General features: G+C 38.1%; 2 protein-coding genes across 14 annotated transcripts in view; one reads left to right on the forward strand and one right to left on the reverse strand.

Moving 5' to 3' along the window:
* Nucleotides 1–1,267: 1,267 nt before the first annotated feature.
* Nucleotides 1,268–20,515, reverse strand: TRIP13 (thyroid hormone receptor interactor 13). 3 transcript variants are annotated; one of them, XM_039712016.1, is made up of 15 exons: nucleotides 20,441–20,515; nucleotides 18,581–18,645; nucleotides 13,140–13,242; nucleotides 11,428–11,593; nucleotides 10,997–11,126; nucleotides 9,638–9,693; nucleotides 7,835–7,925; nucleotides 6,568–6,640; nucleotides 5,584–5,647; nucleotides 5,268–5,354; nucleotides 4,378–4,484; nucleotides 3,575–3,728; nucleotides 3,281–3,393; nucleotides 2,064–2,133; nucleotides 1,268–1,490 (listed from the first exon to the last, which is right to left on the reverse strand). In XM_039712016.1, the coding sequence occupies exons 3-15, from the start codon at nucleotides 13,229–13,231 to the stop codon at nucleotides 1,395–1,397; spliced, it is 1,299 nt and encodes a 432-aa protein (XP_039567950.1). In that variant the 5' UTR covers nucleotides 13,232–13,242; nucleotides 18,581–18,645; nucleotides 20,441–20,515; the 3' UTR covers nucleotides 1,268–1,394. The 3 variants fall into 3 exon arrangements, with proteins under 3 accessions (XP_039567950.1, XP_039567952.1, XP_039567949.1); XM_039712018.1 differs by having other exon boundaries at nucleotides 18,581–18,640; nucleotides 20,441–20,482; XM_039712015.1 differs by lacking the exons at nucleotides 18,581–18,645; nucleotides 20,441–20,515 and adding an exon at nucleotides 13,502–13,639.
* Nucleotides 13,578–21,369, forward strand: part of BRD9 (bromodomain containing 9) — a 29,647-nt gene continuing 21,855 nt past the window's right edge. For 6 of the 11 annotated variants that reach the window (XM_039712003.1, XM_039712004.1, XM_039712012.1 and 3 more), the window contains exons 1-4: nucleotides 13,625–13,779; nucleotides 14,707–14,927; nucleotides 18,650–18,782; nucleotides 20,465–20,525. In XM_039712003.1, coding sequence (XP_039567937.1) covers nucleotides 13,707–13,779; nucleotides 14,707–14,927; nucleotides 18,650–18,782; nucleotides 20,465–20,525 — 488 coding nt within the window. In that variant the 5' untranslated portion in view covers nucleotides 13,625–13,706. Of the gene's footprint in view, nucleotides 13,780–14,706; nucleotides 14,928–16,478; nucleotides 16,525–16,805; nucleotides 17,027–18,649; nucleotides 18,783–20,464; nucleotides 20,526–21,369 lie in introns of those variants that run through there. The other 5 variants (XM_039712006.1, XM_039712010.1, XM_039712011.1 and 2 more) reach the window with 3 other exon arrangements.

Consider the following 21,369-nt stretch of genomic DNA (forward strand, 5'->3'; position numbering starts at 1 on the left):
AAAATTAATAGAACTCCACAAGTACCATTCAATTTTTTAACCCAGTGTTAACTGTGGGTTTTAACCCACAGTTTAATAACTGTAACTGTAATTAAACTGTGAGTTTAAAATACTTCTTTTTATGAATGTATAATCTTGATTTAAAAGATCTAAATAAAGAAGCAATAAAATACTAAAGTATTTGTGTTAAAACCCACAGTTAACACTGGGTTAAAAAATAACTGTAACTGTAACTGTAATTAAAAAACTGTTATTAAAAAATAACTGTAACTGTAATTAAACTGTGGGTTTAAAATACTTCTTTTTATGAATGTATAATCTTGATTTAAAAGATCTAAATAAAGAAGCAATAAAATACTAAAGTATTTCAATACCAACAGCTAGGAGGCATCTCTGAATTGGATACCACCAACTTGAATCTCTCAATTTTTTCTTAAAAAAACTATTCTGGAAACTCCCTTAACATCCAGAAATATAAAATGGTTTGGGTTGGGACCTTAAAGATCATCTAATTCCAACTTTCACCACTCCCATGGGTAGGGCCCTTCCCATTAATACAGCTTCTTTAAAGTCCCATCCACCCTGGCCTTAAACACTTCCAGGGATCAAGCATCCACAGCTTCTCTGGGCAACAGTGCCCGTGCCTCACCACCCCCACACCAAAAAATTCCTTTCAAATATCTAATCTAAACCAACACTCTCTTTTAGTTTAAAATTACTCCCCCTTGTCCTACACACTCCTGTAAAAAAGTCCCTGCCTCTCTTTTTCATAAAACAAAACCAAAATATATTTGCATTTAAAGATAAAACATTGTAGTTATACTTCATAGAGAAAATACGGTCCACTGTCGTTCACATCCTTTCAAAAACATAAAAAAAACCCCAAATGTTACAAAATACAATTATATGATCTGATTTTAAACTTTTGAATCTGATGTAATTAAAACTCATAATACTTTATATTAAATTTCAAGATAAAGAAATGTCAGTATGAAAAATCTGGTCTGTCACTGAGCATTTTGAATTCTTCCCAGTTCCATGCCTTTTATTTCAGATGCATGGATAGAAAGTTAGTGATTAAAAACAGGGAACAGAAGCCTGCCCACTTTTAGTAATGGCAAAAAGTGGAAACTGATTTAAAATAAAAACCTTTTACAATACTTTTATGGACATTTAAAATAAAGGTTTCAAAAAATACGCTGTGAACTTCCTTAGTTGTTTATTCATGAATATTTTGAAAAACCAGAAGAGGCATTTCAAATTTTTAAGGTGCGTTTTATTTTACAAATGCATTTATTTTACAAATGCATAAAAATGCATTGTATTTCACAAATTCAAAAAAGTAGCACAACTTGTATAAAAAATATAATAATACATTCAACTACAAAACAGTATCACACACAGTCTGCAAGATTCTTTTTTTCTTCAAATTGTTTGTCTACTGCAAGTGAAAGAGCCTGAAGAAAAGTTGTCATTGTGACACTGGGGGACTGAAAATAAGAGAACATTTTGTTAGACACACCACAGCAATAGGCAGACATAGTATTTTACATACAAATCACAGTATTTAAAAGAGAAATATTTTAATTTCATGTTAGACAAATTGCAAAATGCTATAAACCAAACTGCAAGTTTATTTAAAATCAGCTAGCACAGCAAAGTCAAAGTCAACCTGTGCAAGTCTTCAGTCGCAATACTGTATATTTGCTTAGAAAAAGGTTTTTAACAAATTATTATTTATAAAGTGGTAGAGGTTTGGGTATGTTTGGGTATTTTTTTTTCCAGCTAGAAATTATAAGAGCACCAATATTAATGTTCATTTATTTAATTAAAAGTAGAATGCTTTTGGGTAGATCAATCCCACCTGTCTTCTTCAATCCCATTCTAAGTTATGGACAGCACATAATTGTTTCAAAGCTGCAGAAACAAGTGCAGTTTAGATTAAAAGGAAGGTTTGGACCAATCTTTCACATCAGGCAGTGTTCAGATGTCTTCCTGCCTGTCTCAAACTCAACCCAAAATATAATGAACAGAATAAACTCACTTGAAGATAATAAACTTACTTGAATATAAAGTGCGTGTGCTAGGAAAGGAAGCTTTCTCAGGACCCGGCCACCAAGACCTTCACTTTTTCTATGGTAAAACAGAGACAAGTGCTGCTTAAATGCTAAATATCCACTCTTAAAAGCAAGCCTTTCCGTTTTATGTGTTTCTAAAAGAACTTCATACAACAATTCAACAGGTCGCTTGCAGCTCTTTTAGCAGGATCAGGGAGTGAACAGACAAATTCTGATTGTGGGAGGCTACACAGCATAGTACACAGTACCAGCACAGGCACAGTTGCCTGCCAATGCTTACATCAGGCCCTTCACATTGTTGTGCCAATCTCATGAGTCTGGGGGATGTCTACCACAGCATGATATGGACACAACTAATTTTGGAAGGACTGGAAAAAACTGAATGCTGGACCTTATGGGTACTGCCTGTCTCCTTCTACCTACCATTTACAGTTTTCTTTACCTCACCCACTTCGTATATGTTTGCATCTTCTCCAAGCACTGCTCTGTGTACATAAAATGCAAACCTCTGTGCCTGGAACAACTCACTCGCTTTTCCTTCACTCCTCACTGGTTAAGACTGCATACTTCAGGAACAGAAAGAAAACACACTTTGCAGGTTTTATGAATATTATTTTGTTCCATAGGGACCACCACTTTGGAAAAAAAAAATGTTTGATATTGTGAATATAATTTTTATTGTTTCAAGAACTGTTATGCTGCAGTGAAAGACCATTTTCTCTACCAGCATACTCAGCAAACCACAACACTACCTATTTACACTTTACTACTTTCCCCCTTGTTTCTGTCCACTTACATCTCCCTGCTAAATACTGATCTAGCAGATGGTAAGGCATAGATGGCAAGGCATTTTGAAACACTTTCTTAGCAGGACCTAAGGCACATGCTATTTCTGCCAAAGTGCACTACCAACATCCACTGAAAACTAAGGCTAATCCAGCCAGCAACTTTGTCAAGAGGACTTCAAATGGCAGAGCACAAACCAGAAGCAGTACTAGACCAAACCAGATCTGGGACTAAGAAATGCTAGCAAATGGCAATTGCTTCCACATTTTGTCCCCTGAAGGTTTTTGCACGATCCCAAACAGAAAAAAAAATTGAGTTGTTTCAGATCTCCAGTTGTTAGGAAATTTGGTTACTTTTACACTTCATTCCATAATTCAGTATATATGTGTGAAAAAAGTAGGATTTCAGAATCTTACCTTGAGATTTCTTTCAGTACAAGGCTTAACCTTGACACATTATTTTCTATGAAGCCAATCATCTCAAGCTCTCTGAGTGTCAAAAGCTGCTGTCGAGGATATATTATTTGACACTAGAAACAAGAGTTACACACTGTTGTATGAAAAATATATGCATTCAAAATTAAATTTTACAGTAAGAATGGAAATACAGAAAATGAATGAAATTTATGTATTTTTGTTACTGAGGAAGTATGATTAAAATGCAAAATTTACTAAAATATGGCATTTTACAGTTTTGCTTTCAAGTATTACCTTCATCAGTTCTTCCAGGCAAGAAAGATATATTCTAAATATTGCTGCAGTAGATGGAGGTCCAATGTATTGTTTTATGTCAGCCCTGTCTACAAAGGCCATGTCAATTTTCTCTGTAATATTTGAAGTAGTCAGGATAACTACATTGGGATACCTTCAAGACAAAAACAGATTTTTAGGTCACATGTAAAAGATTTATCTCCTTCTGTGCCTGGCAAATTGATACCTTCCTTCCTATGATTCAAATAATTTTATGCAATAAGCTGTCACATCATTCTTGTCAATCAGGAATTACATTAAATGATCTGAAGGTCTTGGCCAGGTATCACCAGCCTATTTCAATGCATAGTCTCTTTCCTTCAGCTGTTTCTCAAGTGTCCACAGCTCCTCTAATTCTATTTCAGAAGTGATATATAGTAACTACCTAGAACCTACTGGCATAGCTTCTGACACACACAAAAAAGATTATGAAAAGAATTATAAATGTGAACCTTTAATAAACATGTTCTACATTTCAATTTTGATGTCTGTTCTCCAAGCAGGCATCATGATGATGTGTCCTTTTTCTCTCCCTGTCTTTAGGGGGAGCATACTGTCCACAGATTTGATTGTCCACTCAGGTACATGTAAAATATTCTGCTGGATTACTCCTATTTCTTTTCCAGATCAGCATAATGAACAAAGAATAACTATTCACTAATTAATCTGGTTTAGTATTCCAAGTAGGAATTGAAATTTAGCAGGAATAGGAATATTGAAACTGTCAATTACCTTTTGCTGTTGCAATAATATGCAAACAATACCTTTTAATCTGGTCTATTTGTGTCAGTACAGCATTGACCACACGAATAGCATCTGAAGGCTCTGTGCCTGCCTTGAAAGCACTGCGGGCTGCTGTGAGGCTTTCCACCTACAAAAACCCAAAACAATCAATCAAAACAACAACAACAAAATCACCAAACACCAAAAAACCCAAAAAGATTGCACTTTTGGAATCCTGGCAGCAAACAGGTAACCCATACAACACACCTTTGGATTCCTGTGCCTGCTATCTAAAACTTCAAAATCTTTTGTTAGCTAGGAATTTCCAGGGAGAAAGGAAGGCATGTCAAGGAACCAAGTGTAGTGAGGGAAATTCCTTTTTAGACAGCAGAATGAAGGCTGGTTTGCATTTTAAATTTTGGAGGTGGAGGAATGGGACACCACCAGAATAATGAACAGGTTGAGTTTAGAGTGAGCTTCCCCATAGGAACTCCAATATGACAAAGCTAGTAAGGTACATACTTACTAAGTTGCTTTTGTATGTAAGGTTGAAGAAAATCTAACAATGAACTGAACCATATTCACGTTTTTTAGAGCTTTACAAAAAATGTAAATAATACAAATCTGGGCTACTTTGAAGTTTAAAACAATATTCCACTTGTAACCATGTAGCAGCAAGGGAAATTCCACCAAGAAAAGTTTCATTTCATTTTCATCTGGAATTTGCCTGCTAAGTCACACTATGTTCCTGCCAAACCTCTCAAATCTGCAGCAGTCAAGACTAAAGTTCACTTATCTGCACAATCATGTAGCTTACGAAATAGCATATATGTGCTTTTATTGTTCTTTATGAATGAGCACTATTGCAGCTCCCTCCCATCAATTTCCTTTCTGCAATGTTTTATGTACAACAGAGCTATTGGAATCATACCTCGTCAATCAGTACAAATACAAGAGCATCTCTGTCATCAACTAACTCTTGGATCTTCTGGAACATCTTGGTTACAAGCTTGCCACTCTAGAAAGACATCATATACATATGTTAACTATTTCCTTACCACAAAACTTTCTGGGGCTTACCATATTTAAAGGTGTAAATGCCTGGGTTTTGAAACAACTTTCTAATAAAACTTCTCTTTAAACATTTTCAAACATATTAATTATTATGAACAATCTTTGGTGCACATATTTAGCTAAACAGAATAATTACAGTGTAATTTCTAATTATTAGGTACATCAATACATACCTCAGAAAACCATTTAGAGAAAAGGCTATGGCTGTTTATCTCAATTAACTGTCCATACCTATACCTAAAGTATGAAGAGAAAAAGAAGTATCAACTCCATTCTAAATAAAAATCAGAGATATCATTAACTTCTGTAAGTCTCGTTCCTGACATTCTGACCCTGGAATTCTGTGAATTAGTACTTTAAATTACTTACCTTTCAAAATATAATACATATTTTACTGATATTATTTTTGTTGCTGGAACTTGCCACATTGCTGAAAATGTAACTAGAATTCTTATATTAAATTGATATTAGAATTTTTTCATTAGAACAGGATAATTGCCTCATTCTTATCTTTGTGTAAGATTTTCTTCAGTATAGCAAGAAGTGACAAAGTATATCAAACACACATTATACAGTTTGTGATTTTCATATGTTCATTTTGGGATAGTGTCAGATCATGCCAATAATTAATTACACATTATTTATGCTACACCTTTTATTTTATATAACATTTATTTTTTTAATATAGATTTGTTAAGTTGCTATGAACTTTTAGGCTATTTCTTATTACTTGTCTGATATACAAACTGACCTCTGCAGATTGCAACATTCAGACAATCCAAGCGCACAAGAAATTAGTTTAAAAAAATCACTACCTATTAAAACCAGGCTCTAACAAACATGGAGATACAAAAACCAAAATACTCCTTGATCCTTTGCCCTTTAATACTTATTGATGTACAAAGTGAGCAAAAATACTGTACTGCCACTAGAATGTCTTTTACACACCTGGGACAAATAATTACACAATATACAATGCCTTAAAATATCCTAATCAGTCTAGTAGATCAATTTTATTGCTAGGCTGGTGCACTACAAAAAAGAAAACACATTAGCACTAAGTTACTTGAAATTAAATATGAGATATACTTGGGCTAGTGAAAAAGAACAACTAAGTATAGTAAGCTAAAGTGAAAAATTTCCAAAAAAAATATCACCTGTATGACAGTCGAATTGTCAGCTTCTGAGCCAATGCTTTACAGAGAGAAGTTTTCCCAGTTCCAGGAGGGCCTGATTTGAAATCAGATCCATGTATTACACAGAGTCTGCATTAGATTGTTAATGACATCTCACAGATTTTTAACAACTTTATTTCATTACAGCACTAATTGTAGAGTAAAATCACAGCAGATGATTGTGTACACCAGAGTATTTTGAGAAAATTGCTTCTTTGACTACAATCCTAGAGCTAATGCTGGATTTTATATGTATGCAGACACCATAAAGTTAAAACACTCAAAAGCAAAGAGTATCACCCCTGCAGGGCTAATCCGCATCAGCATTCTCTATAATCAGTGCTATGCTCAAACTTCTTCCTGAAACACACTCTTCTAACATGGAAAATAGAAACATGTCACAATCAGTTTGATCAGCTGCCCACTTCCCCAGAAATTCCTTCCTTGGGGAAACCCAGATCATCTTGGGAACTATACTGAGACAACCCTTTTGGATCTGATTTAATATCACATAGAAGAGCCACAAAGACTTCCTCCAAAGAGGCAAGTCCAAGCACAGTTACCAGAGTATGAGTCTGAAATAAAGTCTTTCAAACAAAAACATCTAAACCAGAAGCTTCTAAATTGACAGTTGTAACTTAAGTACAACCAACAAATATTTCCACTATGACCTTTTATTTTTGAATACCAGTCTTGATGACAAAATCAATGCAAGATGCACTTTGCAAGAAAATTGATTCAGTTGATGCTAATCTCGTTTGTGGTACAACCTCCACAGTAAGCTAGGACTGACTGAAGATTTCAGCTTCACTAAAATAACAGTAACTAAACTAGCAAGAGCTGGCAACTGAACACAGATTCCCTTCCCAGTTTCCCCAAAGTTTTTAAAAAGCTATAACTAACAAAATATTTAGTACTGCAATAGAAGTTTAACTAATATATACCTCCTCATATCTTCAGTATCTGTATTATTTTTGTTCATTACGTAAAAATGCAACAATACCATTTAAAATTAAGAAATCCACAGTTGTCACTGCACTGTAAACTTTAGAATTTAAATTCATGCAAAACAGAATATGTGAACATTGATTTGACTCTGACATTACATTTCATCCAAATTTGTACTATTGAGGTGCTGTTTTCCTATCACCTTGTTTCACTACACAGGACTGCAGTACAAGTCTTTCCAGAAGGAAAGTATAAACAGATGGCCAATGAATCTACTTGGTTTAAAACCCATCATTTTTACCATGCAGCAAAACAACTCTGTTCCATGATATCAGGTTGCTGTCAACATTTCTGTCGGAAAATAATAATGTTGTCGTCACATAATCAAGTAACTAAATGAAGAGGACAGATAGAAAGACACAAATTAGACATAACAGCAAATAAAACCACAAATAGAATCAATCTCTAGTGATGTCTATTGTGTACTCATAATAACAACAAAAAAACGAGCTCATCTCTTTTAGGCACAGGCAAATTTATTTCTGCCAAGGATGGGAATTCATTTCTGTCCTGCCCTCAAGAATAAGAATAGCATGTACTTGACACAAATGAGTTCTGAAACTTTTAAAATGGATAAATTAAATGCTTCAAGGAAAGGAAATTTATTTCATTTTTCATTGTCCCACGTACTATGTGTCCATAAAACACAAGATGCCTAAGCACAGAGAATCAAAGACTCAAATTCTGGGTCCTGTTTAGATGTTGCACAGCTATACATTTGTACAGTTTGTTGTAGTCAGCCCACCACACAAACATTTCCTGTCACATTTATTTCTTTTTTACTGAAGCATTTGTATCAGCTGCTACAAGGAATTTGTAGATTAATTCATCCCCCCAAATAATGGAAGTTGCATTTCCTGGAATGCTTGCTTCTAAAAATACTGCAGTTTAATTTTAGAATTATCTAGAATTAGGAAGTAGAGAACTCTTTCAATAAAAGGAATATGAACTTCAGGTGTCAATCTATAATGACTTTTACCTATAATAACACCTGATACCACATTATCTTCTGTTGCTCTTACCTGTAACAAGCTTTAGATCCCTATGTGTTGATGGGATAATACAGCGGTATTGTCCCATCTGCAACATCTCATGCATGAGACGGAGCAATCACACAACAGTAAAACCAACTGAACTTAATCCACATATTTGTCAAAATTCTATTGACACTGTGCTGTTTTGAAAATTCACTATTTTCACTACTAAAATTCAACAACTATTTCAAAGCCCATAGAACCCAAATATGCCTAGGCATTCTCATGGTTTAAAGAAGGAAGATTTATCACAATTTTACAGTAGTAGTAGTAGTTCAAATTTTAGCCATTAAAAGCAACCATTTCTTTCTCCCCATACACACTTACACTCAACAGTGATCAGCTTGCTGTTATTCAGTAGACTAGCAAGTCTAATTAAACAGTCTTGTCATTTCACAGGTGACTTTGAATGCTGTTCCATAAATTACACAAATGTGGATGTATTAATTGATATTTACCTTATAAATTAAGAAGTACAATCACTGGAATATTTGCTTTTCTGTATTTGGTTATAAAGACATACGTGAGAATACTGTATCTATGGTATTACAAATAAGCTAATGAATTAATTATTTGTGTCCAAGAATTTCAGTTAGAAGCTAAATTGAATTATTTGTGTGTTTTATTTGCATCACAATTACTAAATTTCAGATTACACTACTACTGTTCTACAAGCTCTGGCAGTTATAACCTCTGATGAATGCACAGGATCTTCAAGTTAGAAAATGACCCCATGGAAGTGTTCTGTTTCTTTCCAATATCTTGCCAGCATTCAAGTGGCTTTGGTCAAATCACTGAATAAGTATTTGCATGAACAGTAACAGTGTTTGCTGACATTACTGCCAAGCCCATTAACTGTTTAGCTGCTGCCAGAAACAAAGTTAAACTCCCATTCCCTTCTGCCCAGCCTGCTCCCATATCTCCATAGGATGCAGCAAACTTCAAAAAGGCTTAATTTCAGCTCTTACTTCTCCTCTAGCAAGTTTAATTGTCATTCATTTCCAACTTACATTTGATTTTACTTCAGTGTCATAGATAAGACTTTCCCAAAGGCCATGGAATTCAGCTGAAAAAGCAATATATTATATACCTGTTTAGGATAAATCAGTCTGGAAACCTGTAACTCATCATTGCAGCACAAAACAGTTTTCAAATTATGGCAAATAAAATGAAGAATTAAGAACACATCTATGAAAGCAAGTAAAGCATCTGTGGGGGAAAAAAAAGTTATTTTTCTCAAAATGCAAATACCACTTTCTAACAGACAAATTCAGCAGTTTCCCAGCTTCTATGTCCTTCAATAGCTGTGACGAGAAATTGATGTTAATTTCTTAACATGAAAAGAAAAATATCATTCCTTCCACTCTCAGTAGAGGATGAACTTACATTTCACCAAGGGAGCAATGAAAACTTGTGGTAGGAGGAGGGTTCTAAGGAAAATTTTATCAGGTAGGAGGAGGGTTCTAAGGAAAATTTTATCATTCAACTTTTTTTTTTTTAACATCAAGATGTAGAGGACCAAAAAAACCATGTTGCTGAATAACACATAAAAAACTGAAGTTGTCATTTGAGTATCAATCATTCCTAGTTGTTGGCTTCTAACTTTCATCAAAGAAAAGCAAAAAAGACTGAACAACTATAAACCACAAAATTGTGGCAGTCTGTCAGTGTATCAGATTTAATTCTTCCTGAAAACTAATGTAAAGGATAATTAGGCATTTCACAACATGGAAAGAGTAGGAAATGTTTCAAAATTGTTTCAAAATATTTCAAAATTGTCTCTCTGAGCTAAAGCTCACACCTGTGCTTTTCCTTTCAGACAGAGAATCCAATTTCTCCAAACACAAGACAGTAACAGGCAGGTCCGGCTCTATCACAGAGGAAAGCCTGATCTTTCCTCTCCGGAAGAGAAGGACTAAATGTCTTTATTCTGTTTGCCTGTTTCATGTATAAGAGCTGTCATGGGGGCTGGAAGCCAGCAGTGGGCTCTGAAAATGAATATTTAAAGTGATAAGTTTCTTGTGGGTCTTCAAGTTAAATAAAACTTGGAATGCAACCACCAGTGTTAAAAACTTGCATGCTTCTGATTATGACTATATGTTTTAGACCACAAGACCAGTTATTTCCACACATCCACAAGCATTACAGAGATAAAGGATGTGTTTGGAATCACCTGCAGCAGTTCAGTCAAAACCACAAAGGAAAAAGTCCAAATATATTTCTTGCATAAAGAAACAAGTCCAAACATATTTGTTCTATAGACAAACAATAAATACAAATAGTACCTTTAATAGGTAACTATAAACACTTTTAGCCTTTGCAATATTTTCTTTATTGCTCCAGAGCTCCCAGAAATGCCACACAAGTACCTGCTGGTAGCACCCAGTGGTGAGCTGCAGTGATATCCTCATTCTCTTCTTCCAGGTTTTCAGATGTTGGTCCTTCTTCAGTCAGATGAAAAATATGAAGAGAAAGACTGCTTGTGCTCAGGTCAATAGGCTAGAATTAACATAAAAAGATTTGTTACCTGTCATATTTCTCATTCAAAGCTAGCTGAACAAAAGAAAGTTACAGTTCTGAGCTGGCATTTATCTCTGAAGCCTACTATCTGTTTCAGACCTTAATAAGCAGTAAAAAAAAATTAGCCACTTTTTCCTAGTTATACCAGTCAGCCTAGGAAGAGCTACTATATCACCCTATAGACCTTGTCTGGTTTCTGCCTTTAGGGTACCACAAGTCCGCCTACAACTAGTTCAGGGCACATAAACAGAGGTGCACAGGTATTCTTGACCAGGAATACCTGTCTGTCCTTCAGTTTCAGCTCTGTATCCACAATTGCCACAGACTGCACGTTGTTGTTAAGGAAAGGGTCATCAAACTCCGTCCACTTGTAATCACCAAACACGATGTTGTGTCTGTTCAACAGCTTTAAGACACTCGTCCTAATATCTTCTTTCTTGGCCACACTAACAAGAAAGAAACATTATGGCATTGACATTTATAAAGCAATTTGAATTAGTGTTGGAAAGCATTATTTCATACATGAGGCTTTCATGGAAAACAGCTTCCATCTCACACACACCAAAAAACCCAACCAACCAACCAAACTCCCAATCCTAAAAAACAACCAACACAAAAGAACTCCAAACCCACTCAATCCTCCTCCAACATTCTACAGGAAAAAAAACCTGTCAGATTCAGTTTGTCTGCAAAAGCAACAAGCTTGATAGCAGTTTTTAATTTGTGCATTAAAAGACATAATGCAAATACCATTTGCTCTGCTTGAGAACATAACAGGGGAATGTTATGAATGAGACAGCTAGAAGATTTAAAGAATGGAAAGCAGTTATGCAATCTGTGTTTCAGCAGGAAGCCCAGAAAGACTCAGGGCCAAGCTACAGACTGAATTTGGTAAGCTTAACTTGGAAGCTCCATTATACTTTCAGGACAGCTGAAACATCAGGATGGGGACATAATATAGGGCGAATTCCAGGAGATAAACTACAGGAAAAGGAATACCATTTGAAGATTTAACTTAATTTTGCAATTTCAATCATCTAGAACCAATGCAAATTCTCAGTTCTCTGTAAAGCCTGGCAAAAATAGCACAGTGTATATTTTACACCTTGATTTTTCTAACACCTCGGACATGCTCTCCCATATCCTTCAGACATCCAAAGTAGTAAGATAAGAACTGGATAATTGAACAAAGAGGGCTGGACTGACCAGCTCAAAGTGCTGGGATTACTACAAAGATTAAGCCGAGCTGTCAGTAACTTGGGCGGGGAAAGCCAGTGTAGTGGTGTTAGCATTGGGACCAGCACTGTTTTTGCATCCTCGACAATGGGATGTAAAGTGACTGCAAAAAGTTTATGGATATCACCAAAGCAGGGAGAACTTTCAGTATTCTGGAGGGCAGGGCTGCTGTTCAGAGGCACCTCTGCAGGTTGGCAATACAGTTTGACTGGAAGCTTTTGACATTCAGCAAAGGTAAACATGAAATCTTAGCTCTCCACCCACTGCCTAGATAACAAAACAGATCAGAGGCCAACTGGATGACATGCAGTTTTGCAGAAAAGGGCCCATGGGTACTGGTGGACAAGTTGGCAGTAAGTCAAGTGTGCCCCTGGTACAAATGAGGAAAACCTTATTTAAGGCTGTTATTCAAGACTGCAGATGTTAGGGAAAGCAAGTGCTTCCATCCACTGGCTTTGTAAGACCACATCTGGAGTACTGTGAGCAGTTGTGAGCACTAACACAAAACACACAAGGACAAACTGGGGCAAATCCAGAATGTGGCCAACAACTTCAATATGAGACTGGATGACACAACCCACAAGGTGGAACTGAGAGAAGTGTACTTGTTCAATCTTAGGAAGAGACACAGGTGAGGAGACTCCCGGGAGAACACAGAGAAGGCAGAGCTGGGTCCTGCGGGCTCTTGGAGGCACACAGAACGAGGCCGAGAGGAAACAGGCACAAATGGCAGCAAGCAACGCTCTGATCAGAGACCTGCTCGACTTCTGGTGAACTTCCACATGGATCTGAACGTTGTCACACACGTTTGGGAGCGCTTGCTTCAAATCTCCAGCAGCGTCTTCCATCTTTCCAGCTCCTAGGGGAAAAGCGATACCAAAGAGAAGCGACTTCCAGCGACCACTACACGCCCACGGCACGGACGGCCCTTTCCAAGAGCCCCCTCCAGGCGCACACCGCCCCCACAAAGACCGGGTATGATCGGGACCAGGATCAGAATCGGCACTTCCCTCCCTCAGGAGATGGCGACGACAGGCTCGGGACACGCCGCGAGCGCGGTCGCGCGTACGAGCGGGCGGGCGGCTGCTCCCGCCTCAGCGCTGGGGACAGGGAATCACCTCAGGCAGGCACGGCCTCGGGAGCGGCGGGGATGGCGGGCGCGGGCGAGCCTAAGGCAGCAGGCACCCACGGCGGCAGCCGCTGTTTGTAAAGGGCGCGCTGGGCGAGGCAGGGCCGGCCCCTCACCCGGATCTTCCTCCGCGGCGGGCGGAGGGGGGGTCCGGCCGCCCCAGCGCTTCCGGCGGGGCCGGCTGCGGCTCCGCCATGGGGAAGAAGCACAAGAAGCACAAAGCCGAGAAGGCAGAATGGCGCTCGACCTCCGCCACCGCCTACAGCGGTAAGGGCCGGGGGTGTCTCTTTGTACCCGGGACGCGCCCTTCCCTTCCCCCGGCGCAGCTGTCGGCGGGGCCCGGCGTCCTTGCGCGGGCTGGGGGGCCTGGGCAGCGAGAGACCTCGCTCCGAGTGCCGGAGCTGCCGACGGCGGGGGCGGCCCGAGGAACGCGGGGCGGGCGGTGGGGTGTGAGCCGGAGCGTCTCCGTGCTTCCCACGGCCGCTCCTGAGGGCGATCCGGTCGCTAGAGTGATGTTTAATTTCACCTTGCTCTGCAAGGACCTTGCGACTCTTTTAGGGGAGGCCGAAGAGCTGGTTTCTTATGTCTTGAAGGTTTGTGGAACATCGCAACGTAAATGTGCAGGACGACTGTTTGTTAGCTTGGATTTGTTAGCCTTTGCTATTGTTTTTCTTTCCAAATGTATTGTGTATATTTTTGATTTGCAGCAACTTCTTATAAACAATAGTTCTAGAAGAAGCTTTGGAGCTGGGGTTGTTTATCCTGGAGAAAAGGAGGCTCAGGGGGACCACTCACTCTGCAGCTGCCTGAAAAGAGGGTGTAGCTGGGTGGGGGTCGGTCTCTTCTCCCAGGCAACCAGCGACAGGATGAGAGGACATGGCCTCAAGATGCACTAGGGGAACTTCAGGTTGGACATTGGGAATTTCTTTACCAAAAGGTGATTATGTATTAGAATGGGCTGCCCAAGGAGGTGCTGGAGTTACTGTCCCTAGAGGTGCTAGGGACAGTAACTCTTCGTAGTCTAGGAAAAGACTGAATATGACACTCAGTGCCATGGTGTAGTTGACAGGTGGTGTTCGGTCATAGGTTGGACTTGATCTCAGTGTCTTTTCTGACCTAACTGAGACTGATTCTGTAATTGCTGTGTGCTGTTAGCTCCTTGCGCATTTATTAAGTTATTTTTTTTTAATTTAGATTATGTGGACAAGCCTTTGGAAAAACCCTTAAAGCTCGTTCTTAAAGTTGGAGGCAGTGAAGTCACTGAACTCTCTGGGTCAGGGCATGACTCTAGTTACTACGATGATAGATCAGATCATGAGCGAGAACGACATAAAGAAAAGAAGAAAAAAAAGAAGAAAAAGTCAGAGAAGGAAAAAGAAAAGCATCTAGATGATGAGGAAAGAAGAAAGAGAAAGGTAAGCTGTGAATTTTAGAATTCAGACACACCAGCCTTCATGCTTGCTTATCAGGTCTGAAATGTGGTGCAGAACTTTTTTTAAATCACTGTTACAAGAAGCTTATTGTCTGGAGATAGCACTTCAGAAATGTAGAAAACCCTGTGTGTGAGTTGGTTTACTTTTGCCATTTAAAGGAGATACCTTTTGTGATGATTTTATGAACAAAGTAAAAGCTTCCTTCTTGTAACTTTTTATTTTCCTTATTTATTTGCCTTGAACGAATGTTTCTGTTTTTCAGTTGGATCTTTTGTGTTTTTGTCTGGTGACAAACATGTTTTGCTACCATTTTAGGGAGGGTATTTTCAGCTTTTCAAATCCAGGCTGTGTTTATGTTTTGGAGATCTGCCAGGATACTGGACATTGAAATTGATATGTTTACTCAAAACAGCTTCTGAACTCTTGAACACTGTGGTATATTACATCATTAGCTCTTTGAATAACCTGTGTGCTGGGCTTTGTGACTTTGTTAATAGCAAGTAGGGTGGTCACCTTAGTTCTCTGTGTTGAACATTGGGGAGAGTTTGTTTAAAATCAGGACTGAGGCATTGACAGCACAATTACTTGTACAATTCAATCTTAAGAGTATTTGTTTTGTGTAATGATGGTTCTCTGACCTTTCTGCTTTTTTAATTCTCTCCTGTCATGTAGTTTTACTATTCTTGTGTGACAGGTTTTTTGTGCTACTTTGTGTGTGTTTGTGGCTAACATCTATCAGTTCCAAGTAATACAAGTCTAACAAAAAAAATCTGTCAAGCGACAGATCTCATAGGATTGTTCAGAAGCTCTGAAATAGAGCACAGACAGTGCACAATTTTCTTAGTACAGATGTTTCAGGCTGGGAATTGAAATGTAGCAAAACCAGCTGTCATTCATACAAGATTTTGAAGTATCAATTGCATTTCCTGACCTACAGCGGTAAGGGCCGGGGGTGTCTCTTTGTACCCGGGACGCGCCCTTCCCTTCCCCCGGCGCAGCTGTCGGCGGGGCCCGGCGTCCTTGCGCGGGCTGGGGGGCCTGGGCAGCGAGAGACCTCGCTCCGAGTGCCGGAGCTGCCGACGGCGGGGGCGGCCCGAGGAACGCGGGGCGGGCGGGGGGGTGTGAGCCGGAGCGTCTCCGTGCTTCCCACGGCCGCTCCTGAGGGCGATCCGGTCGCTAGAGTGATGTTTAATTTCACCTTGCTCTGCAAGGACCTTGCGACTCTTTTAGGGGAGGCCGAAGAGCTGGTTTCTTATGTCTTGAAGGTTTGTGGAACATCGCAACGTAAATGTGCAGGACGACTGTTTGTTAGCTTGGATTTGTTAGCCTTTGCTATTGTTTTTCTTTCCAAATGTATTGTGTATATTTTTGATTTGCAGCAACTTCTTATAAACAATAGTTCTAGAAGAAGCTTTGGAGCTGGGGTTGTTTATCCTGGAGAAAAGGAGGCTCAGGGGGACCACTCACTCTGCAGCTGCCTGAAAAGAGGGTGTAGCTGGGTGGGGGTCGGTCTCTTCTCCCAGGCAACCAGCGACAGGATGAGAGGACATGGCCTCAAGATGCACTAGGGGAACTTCAGGTTGGACATTGGGAATTTCTTTACCAAAAGGTGATTATGTATTAGAATGGGCTGCCCAAGGAGGTGCTGGAGTTACTGTCCCTAGAGGTGCTAGGGACAGTAACTCTTCGTAGTCTAGGAAAAGACTGAATATGACACTCAGTGCCATGGTGTAGTTGACAGGTGGTGTTCGGTCATAGGTTGGACTTGATCTCAGTGTCTTTTCTGACCTGAGACTGATTCTGTAATTGCTGTGTGCTGTTAGCTCCTTGCGCATTTATTAAGTTATTTTTTTAATTTAGATTATGTGGACAAGCCTTTGGAAAAACCCTTAAAGCTCGTTCTTAAAGTTGGAGGCAGTGAAGTCACTGAACTCTCTGGGTCAGGGCATGACTCTAGTTACTACGATGATAGATCAGATCATGAGCGAGAACGACATAAAGAAAAGAAGAAAAAAAAGAAGAAAAAGTCAGAGAAGGAAAAAGAAAAGCATCTAGATGATGAGGAAAGAAGAAAGAGAAAGGTAAGCTGTGAATTTTAGAATTCAGACACACCAGCCTTCATGCTTGCTTATCAGGTCTGAAATGTGGTGCAGAACTTTTTTTAAATCACTGTTACAAGAAGCTTATTGTCTGGAGATAGCACTTCAGAAATGTAGAAAACCCTGTGTGTGAGTTGGTTTACTTTTGCCATTTAAAGGAGATACCTTTTGTGATGATTTTATGAACAAAGTAAAAGCTTCCTTCTTGTAACTTTTTATTTTCCTTATTTATTTGCCTTGAACGAATGTTTCTGTTTTTCAGTTGGATCTTTTGTGTTTTTGTCTGGTGACAAACATGTTTTGCTACCATTTTAGGGAGGGTATTTTCAGCTTTTCAAATCCAGGCTGTGTTTATGTTTTGGAGATCTGCCAGGATACTGGACATTGAAATTGATATGTTTACTCAAAACAGCTTCTGAACTCTTGAACACTGTGGTATATTACATCATTAGCTCTTTGAATAACCTGTGTGCTGGGCTTTGTGACTTTGTTAATAGCAAGTAGGGTGGTCACCTTAGTTCTCTGTGTTGAACATTGGGGAGAGTTTGTTTAAAATCAGGACTGAGGCATTGACAGCACAATTACTTGTACAATTCAATCTTAAGAGTATTTGTTTTGTGTAATGATGGTTCTCTGACCTTTCTGCTTTTTTAATTCTCTCCTGTCATGTAGTTTTACTATTCTTGTGTGACAGGTTTTTTGTGCTACTTTGTGTGTGTTTGTGGCTAACATCTATCAGTTCCAAGTAATACAAGTCTAACAAAAAAAATCTGTCAAGCGACAGATCTCATAGGATTGTTCAGAAGCTCTGAAATAGAGCACAGACAGTGCACAATTTTCTTAGTACAGATGTTTCAGGCTGGGACTTGAAATGTAGTAAAACCAGCTGTCCTTCATACAAGATTTTGCAGTATCAATTGCCTTTACTGAGTTGTGGGATGGGGGTTGTTTGGATTTTTTTTCACAGAACTTCATGATTAATACATTGAAAATAAACTCATTGATAGTTAAGTAATGAAGCCATAGTCTAAGGAAGGTTAATGAAAGTATGCTTTTCTGTGCAAATGTGGATAATAATTGTGGGATTTCAGGAATGACTTAGCTGTGCCTTTGCTTTGAAACTCAAGAAGAGATCATTAATTGCCACCACTGTTTTTTGTGGTTCTTTTGTTGGCTGAGTTGTCATATATTTTACTCATTTCTGTTTAATGTGACAAACAACAAAAATACATTGATGAGAGTGGAGCCACAGATTGATCTTTACTCAATAGTAAGTTAACTTTCTTTGCTCTCTGGTGTAACTTATTATCATGCAGTTTTACATATAAATAGCTTCAGAATTTGTCTTTTTCAATAAACATGCAGGAATGATAGCACAATACTGTATCAAATACAAAGTAGCAAAAGATGAACAGTTTTAATTGGAGAAAAAAAATTTAAAAAGTGGTATTGAAAATATATGCAGTATTGTTTAAACTGTATTATGACTTGGATATTGAATGAGTATTCCAAATTAAAAACATCACTGTTTCTTACCTTTTGATGTATGGGATTGTGCATTCAAAGTACATCCCTCTAAAATATGTCTTCTCTCTGCTGTCCTAGGAAGAGAAAAAGAGGAAGAGGGAGAAGGAACAGTGTGACACTGAAGGAGAAACTGATGACTTTGATCCTGGGAAAAAAGTGGAGGTTGAACCTCCTCCAGATCGTCCTGTCAGAGCATGCAGAACTCAGCCAGGTGAACAGTGTGAAAGATTAAATTATTTTCGTTCTTTTTAAAAGCACACAAAACAAAGCTTTTGTCAAAGGTAAAATTTTCATGAAGATTTACTGAAATATAGGAACTTTACTTTTTCCAACATCCAGAACTTTCTGCTATCTGAAAAGTCAATATTCCCCTTGATGCTTCCATGTTTTAGTAGGTTTGGTTTCAGGTGATGGATGTTGCCGAGGACACCTGTCTCTGGCCTCTGTTCATTGGCAGGGTAAACCTCATTATAAAAGTGTCGTTGCATGTAGTGCTTCCCTAATTCCTTCTCCTTAGTATTTACACCATAGTGATCAGAATGTCTGAAACTAGGTTTCATTTAGTTCAAGGGAAAAAACTCTCGTGGAGACTTTTTAGGTGTTGTTTTTGTCTTTTTTGTTTTCTGCCGTATGTAGAGTTTTAGTATCTCTAGTCTCATGGAAAAGAAGTTGTGATAGTGTATCTCTAAAGATTGTAGACACCACATACCAGCCCTGTTTTTCATTTACAAATCTTCTTTAATTCTTATCACCAGCCAAAATATTTGTCAGTTGTGTGTGGCAACTTCTGCATGTTTGATCCTTTCAGATTTTGCCTTGCTTTTTCTACCTGTAGCCATTGCTTGATAATTAAAAGTCAGCATTACTCAGTGGAAACCGTTACTTTTGAGAATTTTCAATTACATCACGATCTCAGTTATACATAAGCCTGAAAATGGAACCTAGGAGCAAAAAATTGTGTCGTTAGGAATATTGTGAGTCTTGTCTTTGGAATACTGCCCTTTAACTAGTCAAGTAATCCCGAGGAATTTTATAATTGTGGTCACACATTAAATTGAGGAATAGTGGCCATCAGCTGTCAAGGTCACTGAAATTTTCAGGTCAGAGTTTTATGTCTCTGGGTAGTTAGGAGCCTTAAAAACTGACAAGATAAAAACTATTCCTATTATTATTCTCTTTTCGTCTGGTTGTAAAATGGTATTGGAAGGCATTTAAATTACCTGACCCATTCTGTTTAAGAAAGGAAATGTCTTTCCTCTATCATGGAGAGTTGGATTTTCAATTCTTGATGATTCATTAATATTTCAAATGTCACTTAAAGCCAGTCTCTCTGAAGTAACAAGTTATTAACATGTAGTGTTTCTTGTATGATCTGTACAGGAAGTGAAATTGTAATTGTTACCTCTCCTGCCAGTAAATCTGCATCTGTTTGTCACTCTGTGATTGAAAGGCTTATAGAATTGCAGGGGGTTTATGGTGAAGAAACCATGAAAATCGCACAGTGAATATGTTGTAGGAATACAGATTTCCCAACTGCAGTATTGGAGCAACCAAGTTTCACTTTCTCTGCAGAAATATATAATGTAATTATTTTAATCTTATTAATGCATATTCTGAGAGCTGCTAAACTTAGCACTACATCTGACTTAACAGAGACTAGGTTTTAACATGGTAAGAAAACAGCTCAAAAACTAATGGAAGAAGAAATAGGTACTGTGTGCTTAGGTATCTGGTGTGTTTCTGCTTTCAAATCCATGTTCATACATTTGGCATCAGATCAGTACAAGCTGTACTTGTAGTAAGATTTCCTGTGGTACTTATATTTTTAAACAAAAAAAATATATGCATGTGTGGTTTCATTGCACTTACCTGGGTTTTCATCTCAAAATGCAGCTGAAAATGAGAGCACACCAATCCAGCAATTACTGGAACACTTCCTTCGCCAGCTTCAAAGGTAGTAAATGTTTTTGTATCTTCAGCTTCAGTGTTGGCAGTGTCTGGTGCATATTTATATGTGTTACTTGGCAACTTCTTATGCTGGTTTTCTGTTTGAAAGTAGTGCCTGGTGACTGACTGTAAGATATTTGTTAAGCTTTGCAGCCACGTCAAACCTGCTTGTTTTTAAAGATAAGTTGAGGATAATTATTACCAAGTTTGCAATTCTAGCATTGGGCAGGGAAATAAGTGTTTTGGGCAAATTATACATTACCATTATAAATTTATTAAATATTAATGACATAGTTTAGGGATTAAAAGCCAGTTATAACTCTACATTACTTTAAAAGATTGGACCGTTTTAGTTAAATTTTGTTTTATTCAGTGTCCACTGTCAGATACAAAGCAAATTTAGACTTGGTTACTTGTTAATCTTCCAAATCGGGAGAGCCTTTTTATTTTATTGTTTTCTTAAACCTGCACCTCATGTTTAAACAAAACATTCCTTTTTTATTTCATAGCAATAAGCTGAATCTGGAACTAATTTAAAAAATTAAGCATTGTATTTATTTTAGAGGACTTTAGGAACAAGAAGGATTGAGCTTTTTTTCCTCAAAGAAGCCAAAAGACCAAGCTGAAGTGTAGAGACATACAAGAACTAGCTTGAATTGATCATTTGTTCATTGAATTGAATTGAAGGACATTTTTAATGGAAATTTTCAATAATTTCTTTTTGAAATAAGTCTACGTATGTGAAATCACAATGCTTTCCTTTACCAGGAAATTTTTCAAACGTGCATCTGTTTTATGAGAATGTTTTTAGTGGGTTTTGATTTTTTAGTAGTACTATTGTGTTATTAATG

This window comes from Passer montanus, unplaced genomic scaffold, assembly GCF_014805655.1.
Source record: "Passer montanus isolate IOZ18808 unplaced genomic scaffold, ASM1480565v1 scaffold26, whole genome shotgun sequence".
Lineage (NCBI taxonomy): Eukaryota > Metazoa > Chordata > Aves > Passeriformes > Passeridae > Passer > Passer montanus.

Coding starts and splice junctions, on each gene's coding strand:
- TRIP13 (XM_039712016.1), bottom strand. CDS start 13,231: ATGGAAGACGCTGCTGGAGATTTGAAGCAAGCGCTCCCAAACGTGTGT. Junction 7,926..9,637: donor ACACTGAAGTAAAATCAAAT/GTAAGTTGGAAA, acceptor CTCTTCATTTAG/TTACTTGATTATGTGACGAC. Junction 6,641..7,834: donor CAGAGTTGTTTTGCTGCATG/GTAAAAATGATG, acceptor ATTTCAAATCAG/GCCCTCCTGGAACTGGGAAA.